The sequence below is a fragment of the Pseudophryne corroboree genome, chromosome 6, assembly GCF_028390025.1.
Source record: "Pseudophryne corroboree isolate aPseCor3 chromosome 6, aPseCor3.hap2, whole genome shotgun sequence".
Classification (NCBI taxonomy): domain Eukaryota; kingdom Metazoa; phylum Chordata; class Amphibia; order Anura; family Myobatrachidae; genus Pseudophryne; species Pseudophryne corroboree.
In genome coordinates this window covers 696,218,666-696,236,018 of record NC_086449.1, presented here as the reverse complement: position 1 = coordinate 696,236,018, position 17,353 = coordinate 696,218,666, and the positions used below count along the sequence as shown (strand labels likewise).

Below are 17,353 nucleotides of genomic sequence, written 5' to 3'. Positions count from 1 at the left end.
GTCATTTTTCAAACCCAGCCTGTGACATGGCAATTAGGAGCTGATTGGTTGGTACCTTTTCTCCGTCCACTTTATCTTCACCTGAGGCTTAGTAAATAGACCCCTATGTCTATTAAAAAGCCACCATAGTAAGTCTGTTGATCAGTTTTATTCTCAAGGGCTGGGGAAATGTCAGACTGCCAGATTCTTAGGAAGACTATCATGTGGACCTGGTAGCTGCCATAGGTAATGGTATAACATGAAGTAATGTTGCATGGATGAAACTTGTCGGTGGCAGTAATGGCCCATACACACTATGCAATATCATTCACGATCTGAACGATATTGTTCAGTCCTAAATGATATTGTAGAATGTGCATGCAGTCTTGATGAGGTGATATTGTGTGGTTTTGAACTCCAGTGATGACTTTGTTTCTAGACATCGTTTTTTAGTGTGTACACATGATCCGATCTGATAGGATATCTTATACAATATCATGTGATATTGTATCGTATGGGATCGCATAATATGTACATAGCATAAGAGTGTAAAAGCTGCCCATTTATTTCTATACCTGATCCAGCTCCTCTGATTGCAACTTGTTATAAATGAGTGCATGGGTCTGACACTACTGTAAGTAGGAAGAAAGCTGTACCTGAGTTTAAGGCTATGGCAACTCCAGGAGATCTTGGAAGGGCACTGAGCTCAGCGATATCCCAGGCCTTGGCGTTCAGTTGCATTTTGCTGCCTTTTGTTTCCCCGGCTTCAGAGAGGAGCAGGAGGCCTTACCACACATTGAAGTGTTTGGCATTTGAGGAAAGTGATAGCTCGTGCTGTTTATTTGCTAGATGTTCATTATTCTTTGCATGCAGAACCCAAAGTACAGTACCCTGACTCAGAGCCTATATTCAGATTATTTAGAAATAATGTCAATTGAGAAGTTGTACAAAATAACATGGAGATTATTTTCAGTTAGTAGTACCCAATAAGCTTGTAAGAAAGGACGATGGGGACCCAACCGTCCTATTATAACTGTTTTAGGACCCATTTCTTAACCCCTTCTCTATACAGGTTTTTGTTTGGGCCCATCATTATTTTGGATTTCAGTGTAATTAGAGTAGCCTCACTCCACCTGAATAAGGCATAACCTGAATAAGGGACACTACTGTGTAGTGTGAATTGGGAGCACTATACAGTGGCCACACCCCTTTCCCATAAGACCATTCTCCTTTGTGTCTATTTAAAATATGCGCGAGATGCGCTGTTGGAGGGGGCAGTCCCTTACTTTGCCAGGGGGTGCTTGGACCCCTAGAAACACCCCTGCTCTGGCAGAAGCATACAGATCAGTGGGCTTCATGTACATTAGCATAATGGGCTGTTCTTGAGAGACTAACTCATCCTTCAATCATTATACAAATATAAAGTTCTCCTGAAGGCCTGTGAGCTCACCTATGGGCAAATAGATTTATCTACACTTTAGCCCTTGATAAAGAAACTGATCATGCTGAGCAGCGGTGGAGAGAGAAGTGCACACAGGTCCCAGAGAAGGAAGCATAGGACAAGGATTCCGTCTTTTGGATATAGATGGGGAGAAAATTACTTTTTTCAAGTATTGTAATAAGTAGTGTTGTGAGATGAAAAGTAACAGAGTGTGACACTGTCGGTTCTCAGACTGGCTACTTATATAGAAGCAACAATGCGAACAAAATGGTACAGCTCAGCCCATGTTATTCAGTTCTATGCTTTATTAGCATGGTCATTCTTATCGTCCACATTTATTGTTTTTCATTTATTCTTCTATAATGGTGCCGTCATGAACGTCTGGTTTGTTAGGATTATGCTTCAGAAGCCAATCAGCAAGCCAGAGCTGGAAAGAAAAAATAAGATTTTAAACCTACCGGTAAATCTTTTTCTCCTAGTCCGTAGAGGATGCTGGGGACTCCGTAAGGACCATGGGGAATAGACTTGATCCGCAGGAGACATGGGTACTATAAAGAAACTTTAGAATGGGTGTGCACTGGCTCCTCCCTCTATGTCCCTCCTCCAGACCTCAGTTAGAGAAACTGTGCCCAGAGGAGACGGACAGTACGAGGAAAGGATTTTGTTAATCCAAGGGCAAGATTCACACCAGCCCACACCATCCACACCGTATAACCTGGAATATACGAACCAGTCAACAGTATGAAACAGAACAGCATCAAAGACTGAACAAAACTGTAACATAACCCTTATGCAAGCAATAACTATATACAAGTCTTGCAGAATGTTGTCCACACTGGGACGGCCGCCCAGCATCCTCTACGGACTAGGAGAAAAAGATTTACCGGTAAGTTTAAAATCTTATTTTCTCTTACGTCCTAGAGGATGCTGGGGACTCCGTAAGGACCATGGGGATTATACCAAAGCTCCCAAACGGGCGGGAGAGTGCGGATGACTCTGCAGCACCGATTGAGCAAACATGAGGTCCTCATCAGCCAGGGTATCAAACTTGTAGAATTTTGCAAAAGTGTTTGAACCCGACCAAGTCGCCGCTCGGCAAAGCTGTAATGCCGAGACGCCTCGGGCAGCCGCCCAAGAAGAGCCCACCTTCCTAGTGGAATGGGCCTTCACCGAATTAGGTAACGGCAATCCTGCCGTAGAATGAGCCTGCTGAATTGTGTTACAGATCCAGCGAGCAATAGTCTGCTTAGAAGCAGGAGCGCCAACCTTGTTGGCTGCACACAGGACAAAAAGAGCCTCTGTTTTCCTAACCCTAGCCGTTCTGGCTACATAAATTTTCAAAGCCCAGACCACATCAAGGGACTCGGAATCCACCAGGTCCCTTGTAGCCACAGGCACCACAATAGGTTGGTTCATATGAAAAGAGGAAACCACCTTAGGCAAAAATTGAGGACGAGTCTGCAACTCAGCTCTGTCCACATGGAAAATCAGATAGGGGCTTTTGTGAGATAAAGCCGCCAACTCAGACACTCGCCTTGCAGATGCCAAGGCCAACAACATAACCACTTTCCAAGTGAGATACTTTAATTCCACGGTTTGAAGAGGCTCAAACCAGTGAGACTTAAGGAACTGTAACACCAAGTTAAGGTCCCATGGTGCCACTGGGGGCACAAAAGGAGGCTGGATATGCAGCACTCCCTTCACAAAAGTCTGGACTTCTGGTAGAGAAGCCAATTCCTTCTGAAAGAAAATGGACAGGGCCGAAATCTGTACCTTAATGGAACCTAATTTTGGGCCCAAATTCACTCCAGTCTGTAGGAAGTGGAGAAAACGGCCCAGATGGAATTCTTCCGAAGGAGCATTCTTGGTCTCACACCAAGACACATACGTCCTCCAGATATGGTGATAATGTTTCAGTCACCTCCTTCCTAGCCCTTATCAGAGTAGGAATGACCTCATCCGGAATGCCCTCTTCAGCTAGGATCCGGCGTTCAACCGCCATGCCGTCAAACGCAGCCGCGGTAAGTCTTGGAACAGACAGGGCCCCTGTTGCAACAGGTCCTCTCTGAGATGAAGAGGTCACGGATCTTCTGTGAGCATTTCCTGCAGATCCGGATACCAGCCCTTCGAGGCCAATCTGGAACAATGAGAATTGCCTGTACTCCTTTTTGTCTTATGATTCTCAATATTTTTGAGATGAGAGGAAGAGGAGGGAACACATAGACCGACTGAAACACCCACGGAGTCACCAGGGCGTCCACTGCTACCGCCTGAGGGTCCCTTGACCTGGCACAATACCTCGAGAGCTTTTTGTTGAGGCGTGACGCCATCATGTCTATTTGAGGCAGTCCCCACTGACTTGCAATCTCTGTAAAGACTTCATGATGAAGTCTCCACTCTCCTGGATGGAGATCGTGTCTGCTGAGGAAGTCTGCTTCCCAGTTGTCCACTCCCGGAATGAAGACTGCTGTCAGAGCTCTTACATGATTTTCCGCCCAGCGAAGTATTCTGGTGGCTTCCGCCATTTCCACTCTGCTCCTTGTTCCGCCTTGGCGGTTTATATGAGCCACTGCCGTGATGTTGTCTGACTGAATCAGAACCGGTAGGTCGCGAAGAAAATTCTCCGCTTGATGTAGGCCGTTGTATATGGCCCTCAATTCCAGTACGTTGATGTGTAGACAAGCCTCCTGGCTTGACCACAGACCCTGGAAGTTTCTTCCCTGTGTGACTGCTCCCCATCCTCGGAGGCTTGCGTCCGTGGTCACCAGAACCCAGTCCTGAATGCCAAACCTGCGACCCTCTCGAAGGTGAGCACTCTGCAGCCACCACAAGAGAGATACCCTGGCCCTGGGGGACAGGCTGATCATCTGATGAATATGTAGATGTGACCCGGACCACTTGTCCAGAAGGTCCCACTGAAAGGTCCTTGCATGGAACCTGCCGAATGGAATGGCCTCGTAAGACGCCACCATCTTTTCCAGAACTCGAGTGCATTGATGGACCGACACCCTTTTTGGCTTTAACAGGTCCCTGACCACGTTCTGGAGTTCCTGGGCCTTTTCCATCGGCAGAAAAACCCTTTTCTGGTCCGTATCCAGAATCATGCCTAAGAAAGGCAAACGGGTCGTTGGAACCAACTGTGACTTTGGTAGATTGAGAATCCAGCCGTGCTGCTGCAACACCCTCAGGGAGAGTGATACGCTGTTCAGCAACTGTTCTCTCGATCTCGCTTTTATTAGGAGATTGTCCAAGTACGGGATAATTGTGACTCCCTGCTTGCGCAGGAGCACCATCATTTCCACCATTACCTTGGTGAAAATCCTCGGGGCCGTGGAAAGCCCAAACGGCAACGTCTGAAATTGGTAATGACAATCCTGTACCGCAAATCTCAGGAACGCCTGATGAGGAGGATATATGGGGACATGAAGGTATGCATCCTTTATGTCCAGGGACACCATATAATCCCCCCCTCCGGGCTGGCGATGACCGTTCTGAGCGATTCCATCTTGAATTTGAACCTTTTCAAGTATAGGTTTAAGGATTTTAAATTCAGAATGGGTCTGACCGAACCGTCCGGTTTCGGGACCACAAACAGGGTTGAGTAGTACCCCGTCCCCTGTTGAAGCAGGAGAACTTTGACCACCACTTGTTGAAGACACAGTTTTTGAATTGCATTTAAAACTACTTCCCTCTCTGGGGAAGAAGCTAGAAGGGCCGATTTGAAAAACCGGCGAGGAGGCACCTCTTCGAATTCCAGCTTGTAACCCTGGGAAACAATGTCTATTGCCCAGGGATCCACCTGTGATTGAATCCAGACGTGGCTGAAAAGTCGAAGACGTGCCCCCACTGGGGCGGACTACCTCAGCGGAGCCCCAGCGTCATGCGGTGGATTTTGAAGAAGCCGGGGAGGACTTCTGTTCCTGGGAACTAGCTGCGGTTGCCAGCTTTTTCCCTCTGGCGAGAAAGGAAGATCCCCGTACTCTCTTGGATTTATGCGACCGAAAGGACTGCATCTGATAATGTGGCGTTTTCTTTGGCTGTGAGGAAACATAAGGTAAAAAAGTGGATTTACCTGCAGTAGCTGTCGAAACCAAGTCCGTGAGACCTTCCCCAAATAAGTCCTCACCCTTGTAAGGCAAAAACCTCCATATGCTTCATTGAGTCGGCATCACCCGTCCATTGTCGGGTCCACAGGGCTCGCCTAGCAGAAATCGCCATGGCGTTGGCTCTGGAACCCAGTAGGCCAACGTCTCTCGGAGCATCTCTCATATATAGGACAGCATCCTTTATACGACCCAAGGTCAATAAAACGGTATCCTTATCCAGTGTATCAATTTCAGCAGACAAGGTATCTGTCCACGCTGCTACAGCGCTACAAACCCAAGCCGACGCTATCGCCGGTCTGAGTAATGTACCAGTATGTGTGTAAATTGACTTCAAAAGTAGTCTCTTGCCTGCGATCCGCAGGATCCTTGAGGGTTGCGGTATCTTGAGACGGCAGCGCTACCTTTTTGGATAAGCGCGTCAACACCCTGGGGGAGGATTCCCACCGTATCCTGTCCTTAGCCGGGAAAGGATACGCCATAAGAATCCTTTTGGGAATCTGCAGTTTCTTGTCTGGAGTTTCCCAAGCCCTTTCAAACAACTCATTTAGCTCATGTGAAGGGGGGAAAGTAACCTCAGGTTTCTTTTGTTTAAACATGTGGACCCTCGTGTCAGGTACAGAGGGGTCATCTGTGATATGCAACACATCTTTTACTGCAATAATCATATAATGAATACTTTTTGCCAATCTCGGCTGCAACCTCACATCATCATAGTCGACACTGTAGTCAGAATCCGTGTCGGTATCAGTGTCTGCTACTTGGGATAGTGGGCGCTTTTGAGACCCAGAAGGGCCCTGTGATATAGTGAAAGGCAGGGATTGACTTCCTGTATTTTCCCTGGACTCCGCTTTGTCCAACCTTTTGTGTAATAAATTCACATTTGCATTTAAAACATTCCACATATCCAACCAATCAGGTGTCAGGTGACGGAGACACCACACTCATTTGCTCCACCTCCTCCCTAGAAGAGCCTTCCAATTCAGACATGCCGACACACACGTACCGACACCCCACACACTCAGGGAAATCTCTAATCTGGAGACAGATCCCCAACAAGGCCCTTTGGAGAGACAGAGAGAGAGTATGCCAGCACACACCCAGCGCCAATGACCCTGGAAACACAATTCCCAGATATATATAGCGCTTTTTTATATATATATATATTTATATTGACTGCGCCCAAATTATGTGCCCCCCCCCCCCCCCCTTCAAAGCCCCCTGTCACCGTGTTCAGCAGGGGAGAGTCCGGGGAGCCAGCTTCTCAGCAGCGTGCTGTGGAGAAAATAGCGCTGGTTAGTGCTGTGGGATCAAGCTCCGCCCCCTCAGCGGCGGGCTTCTGTCCCGCTCAAAATACAAAAAAAACCTGGCGGGGGATTGTATATTATAATGCCATAGCTGAATTTACCGTTTATGCCAGCCAAGAGGATTATTGCTGCCCAGGGCGCCCCCCCTGCGCCCTGCACCCATCCGTGCCTGTGTGTGTGTGTGTGGGAGCAATGGCGCGCAGCGTTACCTCAGTGAAGATCCGAAGTCTTCTGCCGCCTGTGAAGTCTTCTTTCTTCGTATGCTCACCCGGCTTCTATCTTCCGGCTCTGCAAGGAGGACGGCGGCACGGCTCTGGGGCGAACGGCTAGGGTGACCTGCGTTCCGATCCCTCTGGGGCTAATGGTGTCCAGTAGCCTAAGAAGCAGAGCCTATCACTGAAGTAGGTCTGCTTTTCTCTCCTCAGTCCCACGGCGCAGGGAGCCTGTTGCCAGCAGGACTCCCTGAAAATAAAAAACCTAACAAAATTCTTTATTACAGAGAAACTCAGGAGAGCTCCCCTGAAAGCACCCAGTCTCCTCTGGGCACAGGATCTAACTGAGGTCTGGAGGAGGGGCATAGAGGGAGGAGCCAGTGCACACCCATTCTAAAGTTTCTTTATAGTGCCCATGTCTCCTGCGGAGCCCCTCTATTCCCCATGGTACTTACGGAGTCCCCAGCATCCTCTAGGACGTAAGAGAAAAAAATACATTAAATCATCATAGTTACTTTATATTATAAGGAGATTTATGGTAGACTTACCATTGTTAAAGCTCTCTCTGCGAGGTACACTGGATTCCACAGGGAATACATTGGGGTGTAGAGTTGGATCTTGATCCGAGGCACCAACAGGCTAAAGCTTTGACTGTTCCCAGGATGCACTGCACCGCCTCCTCTATAGCCCCGCCTCTAGGCACTGGAGCTCAGTTTTGTTAACCAGTCCAATGCAGTAGCAGGTAAAAGAGACGGTAGATGTTAGTCACATAGAACCACATTCTCACGACAGGAGAAGGGACTAGCGGCTAATGCCACACAAACCCAAAGAAGCTAAGTGCGTCTGAGTGTCCTGTGGAATCCAGTGTACCTTGCAGAAAGAGATTTAACAATGGTAAGTCTACCATAAATCTCCTATTCTGCAGCAGGGTACACTGGGATTCCACAGGGAATAACATCGGGAATGCCCTAAAGGAGTTTTCGGGATTGGGACATTCGGTTTTGTTTATCCCGGTCCCGTCCTGTCCTGTTTTTAATTATCCCCAGGTTTAAATTACTTATCCTCAACACTTAACCATACCATTTATACGCAGTATGCTCTCTAGAATTAGATGCTTACTCTTCAGTTATATATTCTTTGATACTAAGTAACTCAGTGTAGATACATCTAAAGAGATGCAACGTGACTGGTTAATTCCAGTCACGTGATCCACACAAATCTCTTTAGAGGGGTTTGGTCTTTGCTGCACTAGGATCGTTCTGCAGCGTTGCATTTCTGACCGCAACGTATCTCCCCTTTATTATGCCCAATATACCGTAATTTATGCTTGAAAATGCCTCCGGGATTATTCAAAACAACATTCACAATATAATTTTGGACTTACATCTGTATAAAATTTGTAACATTTACGTAAAGATACAGTTGGTGTACTCTCTGTTATATCTTTGTGAGCATTCTATAACTATTGTGTCATCACATGTGTTTCTAATGATGTGTTAATGTGTCAGTTATCATTGGTTAAACGCAACCATGTGACTGAAACCTTTTAGGATAAATCCTGGTAAACCTGGGTTGTTTTATTACTTCTTGACAAAGGGGTGAGTAAGCCCGGAAACGCGTTGAAGTTACCTTTGTGTCGGACTCTTTACCCACCATGAGACGATCACCGTGATATCTACATCCGAACAGGACATTATATTGGAACATCTCGATGATATCCTTCGTCCTTATGATGTGGATCTGAATCCGGTTTGATGCTGAACTTTTTATACTTGTTTATTGGATGAATAAATGACCCTGTTTTGTGAAAGTACATCGGTCTGCCTGTCTCCTGCCTACAAGTGTCGGGGTTTCAAAGATACCTTTTGGTGTACTCGTGACAGAACCCTAATGTAAGTTTGACTTTTTAGCCTGCTATTCCTGACGAGCGGCAAGCTGGTTCCATTTGGTTAAAGATACCTTTATGGGAGAGCGAGACAGAACACTAATGTGAGTGTCTTTCCACTTGCGAGGGATCACCTGACTGCTGATCGGGAGAAAGCACTATATTCTAGGTTTTTGTACCTTTGAAAAGCACTAGTTTTTAACAAATCCTTGTTGTATTAGTCTGTATTCCTTTGGATTCTAAAGGGTGAATCCTATGAGTTAGAAACAAGCTGCTAATAATTATAGCGCAGGGCTGCATTCAGTTATCTTATTCCTTTCCCATTTGTAAGGCATTTAAGGTCCACAGACTCAAGAGGTTCAAATGGAGACTCTTGCAGGACATTTAAGACGACAGACAGATCCCGTGGAGCCACGGGAGGGACATAGGGAGGCTGAATCAGTAGACAACCTGAGTGAAAGTGTGAATGTCAGGAAGAGACGCAATTTTTCTCTGAAACCACACCGACAAGGCAGAAATATGAACCTTGAGGGAGGCCAGACGAAGGCCCAAGTCTAGGACTTGTTGTAGAAAAGCCAAAAGTCTGGAAGTTTTGAATGTATATGCATCATAATTCTTAGCAGCACACCATGTGAAGTAAGAAATCCAAGCCAAAGCTGGTTTACGGGCTTTCAACATAGTTTGAATAACCGCCTCAGAGAATCCTTTTTCTCTCAGGAGTGATGCTTCAAGAGCCACGCCGTCAAAGCCAGTCTGGCCAGGTCCGGGTAGACACAAGGGCCCTGAACGAGGAGGACTGGGCGTTGAGGAAGTAGAAGAGGACGCTCAATTGATAGACCCTGCAGGTCTGAGAACCAATACCGCCTGGGCCACGCTCGAGCGACTAGAAATAGTATTCCTCCTTCTACCTTGAACTTCCGTATTACCCTGGGCAGGAGTGACACTGGAGCGAACACGTTTGGCAGCCGAAAGCTCCATGTAATTGCCAGTGCATCCAGAAACGCTGCTTGAGGATCCCTTGTCCTTGCTCCGCAGACCGGAACCTTGTGATTGTGTCAAGATGCCCTGAAGTCTACATCTGGTAGGCCCCACTTGTCCACTAGGAGTTGAAAGACTTCGGGATGAAGACTCCACTCTCTGGCGTGTACGCTTCCCAGTTGAGGACTCCCAGAATGAACACTGCCGATATGGCTGGCAGATGGCGTTCCGCCCATTGGAGGATTTTTGACACTTCCATCATTGCCATGCGGCTTCGAGTGCCGCCTTGACGGTTTATGTACGCCACTGTGGTGGCGTTGTTCGATTGTACTTGAACAGGCCTGTTCTGTACCAGAGGCAGGGCCAGTGTCAATGCATTGAACACTGCCCGCAATTCCAGAATGTTTATCGGGAGGAGAGATTCCTCCCTGGTCCACCGACCCTGGAGAAAGTGTTGCTCCAACACCGTGCCCCAACCTCGCAGACTGGCATCCGTTGTCAGGAGGACCCAGTTGGAGATTTAGAAGGGACAGCCCCTGCTCAACTGTTGGTTCTGTAGCCACCAGCTCAGTGACAGACGAACCTCCGGAGTCAAGGAGATCATTTGAGATCTGATCCGATGAGGCAGGCCATCCCATTTGGAAAGGATTAACCTCTGCAGAGGACGGGAATGAAATTGAGCGTACTCTACCATGGCGAAAGCCGACACCATGAGGCCTAGTACTTGCATTGCCGAGTGTATCGACACTCTCTGGCGAGAGAGGAAGCATCTGATTTTGTCCTGAAGTTTCAGGACCTTCTCCGGAGACAGAAACAGCCTTTGGCTGTGTGTGTCCAACAGTGCCCCCAGGTGCACCATGCTCCGAGCAGGGACCAGCGAGGACTTCTTCCAATTGATGAGCCACCCGTGGGCTTGAAGGAATTTGACCGACATCTCCAGTTGACTGAGGAGGACATCGTGGGAGTTCGCCAGAATCAGCAAGTCGTCCAGATATGGCAGGATTTTGATTCCCTGACGAACGGAGAAAAGCCGTCATCATGGCCATTACTTCGGTGAAAATCCGAGGTGCCGTGGCCAGTCCAAATGGCAGAGCCTGGAATTGAAAATGAAGGTTGCCAATAGCAAACCGCAGATATTGCTAATGCAAAATGGCAATAGGTATCTGCAGGTAAGCATCCTGTATGTCCAGGGATACTATATAGTCCTCGGGTTCCATGGCCAGCACAATAGAGTGCAGAGTTTGTTGCTTGTTCAATGATTTGAGGTTGAGGATAGGCCGGAAAGACCCATTCGGTTTCGGAACTAGAAACAGGGTCGAATAGTATCCCCTGCCTCTCTGGGACAGGGGTACTGGCACTACCACTCCTGTTTCCAGGAGGGATTGTACAACCAGGTGTAGAGCTTGCGCTTTCAACGGATCTGAGGGGATAATCGTTGAACAGAACTGGCGAGGGGGACGTCTCTTGAAAGAGATTGTGTACCCGTGAGAGACAACTTACCGTACCCAGGCATCTGAAGTGGTCTTTAACCAGGCCTGTGCGTACTGCAGAAGTCGGCCTCCCACCCTGGGGTCCCCCAGGGGGAAGCCCGTCCCATCATGCAGCAGGCTTGTCTTGTTTGGAAGCAGACTGACGGGCGGCCCAGGATTGTTTAGATTTGGGCTTACTGATTTTGGAAGTACGAGCCTGTCTCGGGTACGCCTGACCTTTTGCTTAACTTGGGGGTCAAAAGGAACGAAAAGTGGTACTCTTAGCCTTCTGAGCAGAAGGATTAGTACTTGGGAGAAATGCAGTCTTGGCCGTAGCCAAGTCAGTCACAATCTTAATCAGATCTTCCCCAAACAGGATGTCTCCCTTGAAAGGGAGTACCTCCAAGGTGTTTTTAGAGTCCAGGTCCACTTTCCAGGACCTCAACCAAAGAATCCGGCGGGCCAGGATAGACGTAGTAGAAGTCTTGGCCGCCATGACCCCTGCATCAGAGGCCGCCTCCTGAATATAGTGAGAGGCTGTGGTAATATACGACAGGAAATGTCAGAAAAATCCTGAGGTAGCTCTTCCTCAATTGCCTGAACCCATGCTTCAATTCCTTTTGCCGCCCAAGAGGCAGCCATAGTGGGTCTATGTACAGCACCAGTAAGAGTGTAAATAGACTTCAGGCATTCCTCCACACGCTTATCTGTCGGTTCCTTCAGTGAGGTGACAGTGGTGACAGGCAGAGTAGAGGACACCACAAGACGGGCGACATAAGAGTCCGCCAGCGGTGGAGTTTCCCACTTGTTGATCAACTCCGCAGGGATAGGATAATGAGCTAGCATCTTTTTAGACAGAAAAAACTTCTATAGATGACCAGGATTCCTGACGTATATCAATTAAGAGGTCAGAATGTGGTAAAACTACTTTAGCAACCTTCTGACGTTTAAACTTATCAGATTTCTTAGATGTAACAGGAGGCTCAATGTCATCATCAATTTGGAGAATCAGCTTGATAGCCTCCACAAGGTCAGGAACATCAACCTGGGTTGCAGATTCCTCATCAGAAGCAACTGTATCAGTGTCTGACGGATCAGTATATTCCCCATCTATATCTGAAGAATTATCCGAAATATTAGTGGATTGTGAGGAAGAAATGGCCAGCTTAGATGACCCCTTGGCCCCAGAGGGACGTGGGGTGTACTTCTGTCTAGCCAAAGTCTGATTTAATTGCTGTAACTGGGTAGACAAAGTATCCGCCCATGGCGGATTAACTACAGGGACAATATCTGGCTGTAATGGCACTGGAGGCCCCACAGGGGGCGTGAGACGTGTTACAAGCATAGTCAGCATATTTGAAAAAGCTGCCCAAGGTGGGTTTTGATTGACCACAGGTGCCACAGACGGACTGGGAGATGTATGACCCCCAGCGCCTGAACCAGCAGCTAACACTTCCCCCACTGGTGAATCCATAACGACAGCACTGCATGATGCAGGAGCGTCAGCGGATGTCCCACCCTGTGTAGCAGACATCATGTGGGATGTAGCCTTAGGATGTAATAGTACAATATAGCCAGACAAACACAAAAAAACCCAGCAAATTATCCCCTGTGTTTTGTGACAATACAGAGCACAAACAGAGGATATAAGTGGTATGGGGTGACTGAAAAACACAGTGAGAAATACAAACAGTATATCTTGTGTAGCACTATATATTATATGAGACCCTGACGCAACTAGTTCCCCAGGGTACAGAATATAGTGATAGCAAACGTGTGATACACAAGAGTGGAATCCAGCAGCTATAGTCACAGGTACAATGCAGGAATTATCACATATAACAATAAAACTGCACTGGACTAGTAATTACATATAGGAATGTATGTATACAGATATAACAATGCACAGTAAATACTGTATGTATATCACAGAATACTTGTACTAAATATTCAGGTAGCAGTACACTTGTTCTTAACTAACACTGTCTAAAATGACATGTAGAATACTTAAGTGTCTGTAAATGCACAGCGCTGATGATGCAGGCAAATTTACAGAGGAGACAGTGCCCAGTAGTCCCGGAGATCAGCCCAGCTATGTAATGGCGCCAAAATCTCTTCAGGGAGTGAGGGAGAGAGAGAGATGCAGCTCCAGGGCGGGAACACCAGCAGTAGATGGCGCCTGGAGCTGGGGGAGGGGCTACAGGTCAGCACCTTATTCCCTCTGCTGGACTTCACCACCGGGTACTGTGGAGCCTTTTGCAAATGGATTTTAATAAATCCGACCTGTGCTCCTTGCCCTGGTGGATATAGTGGGGTCCCTGTGCGACACAGTGTCCGTGCCAGCGGCGCGGTCCGTCTCCTGGAACCACGACCGGATCGCGATTTACCTTACCTCCACCCTTCAAGTACAGCCACGCGATCCTGGAGAATAACAGCGGTGGTGTGCCTAAAGAAAACCGGTGTGTCTCCGCTGCAAGTACCCGGGAACTAGGCCGCTGGAGTATGCAGCGCTGCTGAGGAAGGTGATGGAGCCGCAGCACAGCATGTCATAAACACATAGAAAGTGCTGCGGCCCTTGAAGTCTTCTAAATAAGTTCTTTTCAGGGCTGCCTAAAGCAGCCCCACCTGTTAGTGACCTGCACTCCAGGCACCAACTTACAAACTGAGCTCCAGTGCCTGGAGGCGGGGCTATAGAGGAGGTGGAGCAGTGCATCCTGGGAACAGTCCAAGCTTTAGCCTGTTGGTGCCTCGGATCAAGATCCAACTCTACTCCCCGATGTTATTCCCTGTGGAATACCAGTGTAACCTGCTGCAGAAATTACTATTATATCAAGTATATATTTTAGTATTGCACGCTCTAAGGTATAGTAATATAACCATATTTCTCTCCAATTCACATTTATGACTATAGTACAGAATATACTTTACCGCTGCTCATCTCATATCTCTCCTGCACTCTTAGCATTATTTCAAATAAAATATTGAGCTAAATAAGACGCTCTTGGCTGCTAAAAGGCAGAAACGCCCACATTCACCTATGGATTAATGTTTGTTGGAGCTGCATCAGGAGAACTCCATGCATGCGCCTGGCATGGAGTAACAAGAAGTGCTTGCTAGACAACAAGGCCTGGATGTCAGAAGACATTTGGGGCTAGCTTAGTTTGGAAGAACACACACAGCGATGTGCCAATATATTGTTAGATATATTGGCCATCGGCTGTGCTGCAGGGCCAATGCGATATGTCTGTGAATGACGGTGTTCACAGACATATCGCTCGTACACACTGAGCAACGGGCCCATGATATATTGGCCATTCAATAGAACGCCCGATATATCAGCCAGTGTGTACACATCATTAGAAATGTGTTACCATCTACATCGAGAGACCTGAAGCTATTCTGAAGGGTTGTGAAAATACAGGGTGAGGCAAAAAAAAAATAGATTTTAAAATTTAACAAAAATAAGAATTTACTTACCGATAATTCTATTTCTCGTAGTACGTAGTGGATGCTGGGGACTCCGTAAGGACCATGGGGGATAGCGGCTCCGCAGGAGACTGGGCACAAAAGTAAAGCTTTAGAACTACCTGGTGTGCACTGGCTCCTCCCCCTATGACCCTCCTCCAAGCCTCAGTTAGGATACTGTGCCCGGACGAGCGTACACAATAAGGAAGGATTTTGAATCCCGGGTAAGACTCATACCAGCCACACCAATCACACCATATAACTTGTGATCTAAACCCAGTTAACAGCATGATAACAGAGGAGCCTCTAGAAAAGATGGCTCACTACAGCAATAACCCGATTTTTTGGTAACAATAACTATGTACCAGTATTGCAGACAATCCGCACTTGGGATGGGCGCCCAGCATCCACTACGGACTACGAGAAATAGAATTATCGGTAAGTAAATTCTTATTTTCTCTAACGTCCTAAGTGGATGCTGGGGACTCCGTAAGGACCATGGGGATTATACCAAAGCTCCCAAACGGGCGGGAGAGTGCGGATGACTCTGCAGCACCAAATGAGAGAACTCCAGGTCCTCCTCAGCCAGGGTATCAAATTTGTAGAATTTTACAAACGTATTTGCTCCTGACCAAGTAGCTGCTCGGCAAAGTTGTAAAGCCGAGACCCCTCGGGCAGCCGCCCAAGATGAGCCCACCTTCCTTGTGGAATGGGCTTTTACAGATTTTGGCTGTGGCAGGCCTGCCACAGAATGTGCAAGCTGAATTGTACTACAAATCCAACGAGCAATAGTCTGCTTAGAAGCAGGAGCACCCAGCTTGTTGGGTGCATACAGAATAAACAACGAGTCAGATTTTCTGACTCCAGCCGTTCCGGAAACCTATATTTCCAGGGCTCTGACAACGTCTAGCAACTTGGAGTCCTCCAAGTCCCTAGTAGCCGCAGGCACCACAATAGGTTGATTCAGGTGAAACGCTGAAAACCACCTTAGGGAGAAACTGAGGACAAGTCCTCAATTCCGCCCTGTCCGAATGGAAAATCAGATGAGGGCTTTTACAGGATAAAGACGCCAATTCTGACACGCACCTGGCCCAGGCCAGGGCCAACAGCATGACCACTTTCCATGTGAGATATTTTAACTCCACATATTTAAGTGGTTCAAACCAATGTGACTTTTGGAACCCAAAAACTACATTTAGATCCCAAGGTGCCACTGGAGGCACAAAAGGAGGCTGTATATACAGTACCCCTTTCACAAACGTCTGAACTTCAGGGACTGAAGCTAGTTCTTTTTGGAAGAAAATTGACAGGGCCGAAATTTGAACCTTAATGGACCCCCATTTCAGGCCCATAGACACTCCTGTTTGCAGGAAATGTAGGAATCGACCTAGTTGAAAATTCCTCCGTCGGGGCCTCACTGGCCTCGCACCACGCAACATACTTTCACCAAATGCGGTGATTGCGGTTATATCTTTCCTGGCTTTGATCAGGATAGGAATGACCTCATCCGGAATGCCTTTCTCCTTCAGGATCCGGCGTTCAACCGCCATGCCGTCAAACGCAGCCGCGGTAAGTCTTGGAACAGACAGGGTCCTTGCTGGAGCAGGTCCCTTCTTAGAGGTAGAGGCCACGGATCCTCCGTGAGCATCTCTTGAAGTTCCGGTTACCAAGTCCTTCTTGGCCAATCCGGAGCCACGAATATAGTGCTTACTCCTCTCCATCTTATAATTCTCAGTACCTTGGGTATGAGAGGCAGAGGAGGGAACACATACACTGACTGGTACACCCACTGTGTTACCAGAGCGTCTACAGCTATTGCCTGAGGGTCCCTTGACCTGGCGCAATACTTGTCGAGTTTTATAAACATGTGGAAGACTTCTGGGTGAAGTCCCCACTCTCCCGGGTGGAGGTCGTGTCTGCTGAGGAAGTCTGCTTCCCAGTTGTCCACTCCCGAAATGAATACTGCTGACAGTGCTATCACATGATTTTCCGCCCAGCGAAGAATCCTTGCAGCTTCTGCCATTGCCCTCCTGCTTCTTGTGTCACCCTGTCTGTTTACGTGGGTGACTGCCGTGATGTTGTCCGAATGGATCAACTCCGGGTGACCTTGAAGCAGAGGTCTTGCTGAGCTTAGAGCATTGTAAATGGCCCTTAGCTTCAGGATATTTATGTGAAGTGATGTCTCCAGGCTTGACCATAAGCTCTGGAAATTCCTTCCCTGTGTGACTGCTCCCCAGCCTCGCAGGCTGGCATCCGTGGTCAGCAGGACCCAGTCCTGAATGTGTGGCCTTCTAGAAGATGAGCACTCTGCAACCACCACAGGAGAGACACCCTTGTGCTTGGTGACAGGGTTATCCGCTGATGCATCTGAAGATGCGACCCGGACCATTTGTCCAGCAGGTCCCACTGGAAAGTTCTTGCGTGGAATCTGCCGAATGGGATTGCTTCGTAGGAAGCCACCATTTTTCCCAGAACCATTTCATTGATGTACTGAGACTTGGCTCGGTTATAGGA

The 17,353-nt window shown here is 47.8% G+C and overlaps 1 protein-coding gene across 2 annotated transcripts in view; it reads right to left on the bottom strand.

The window, feature by feature from the left end:
• Nucleotides 1-1,707: 1,707 nt before the first annotated feature.
• The window catches only part of NME5 (NME/NM23 family member 5), a 167,648-nt gene continuing 152,002 nt past the window's right edge, over nucleotides 1,708-17,353 (bottom strand). For both annotated transcript variants that reach the window (XM_063928318.1, XM_063928319.1), the window contains one exon: nucleotides 1,708-1,847. In XM_063928318.1, coding sequence (XP_063784388.1) covers nucleotides 1,770-1,847 — 78 coding nt within the window. In that variant the 3' untranslated portion in view covers nucleotides 1,708-1,769. The remainder of the gene's footprint in view (nucleotides 1,848-17,353) is intronic.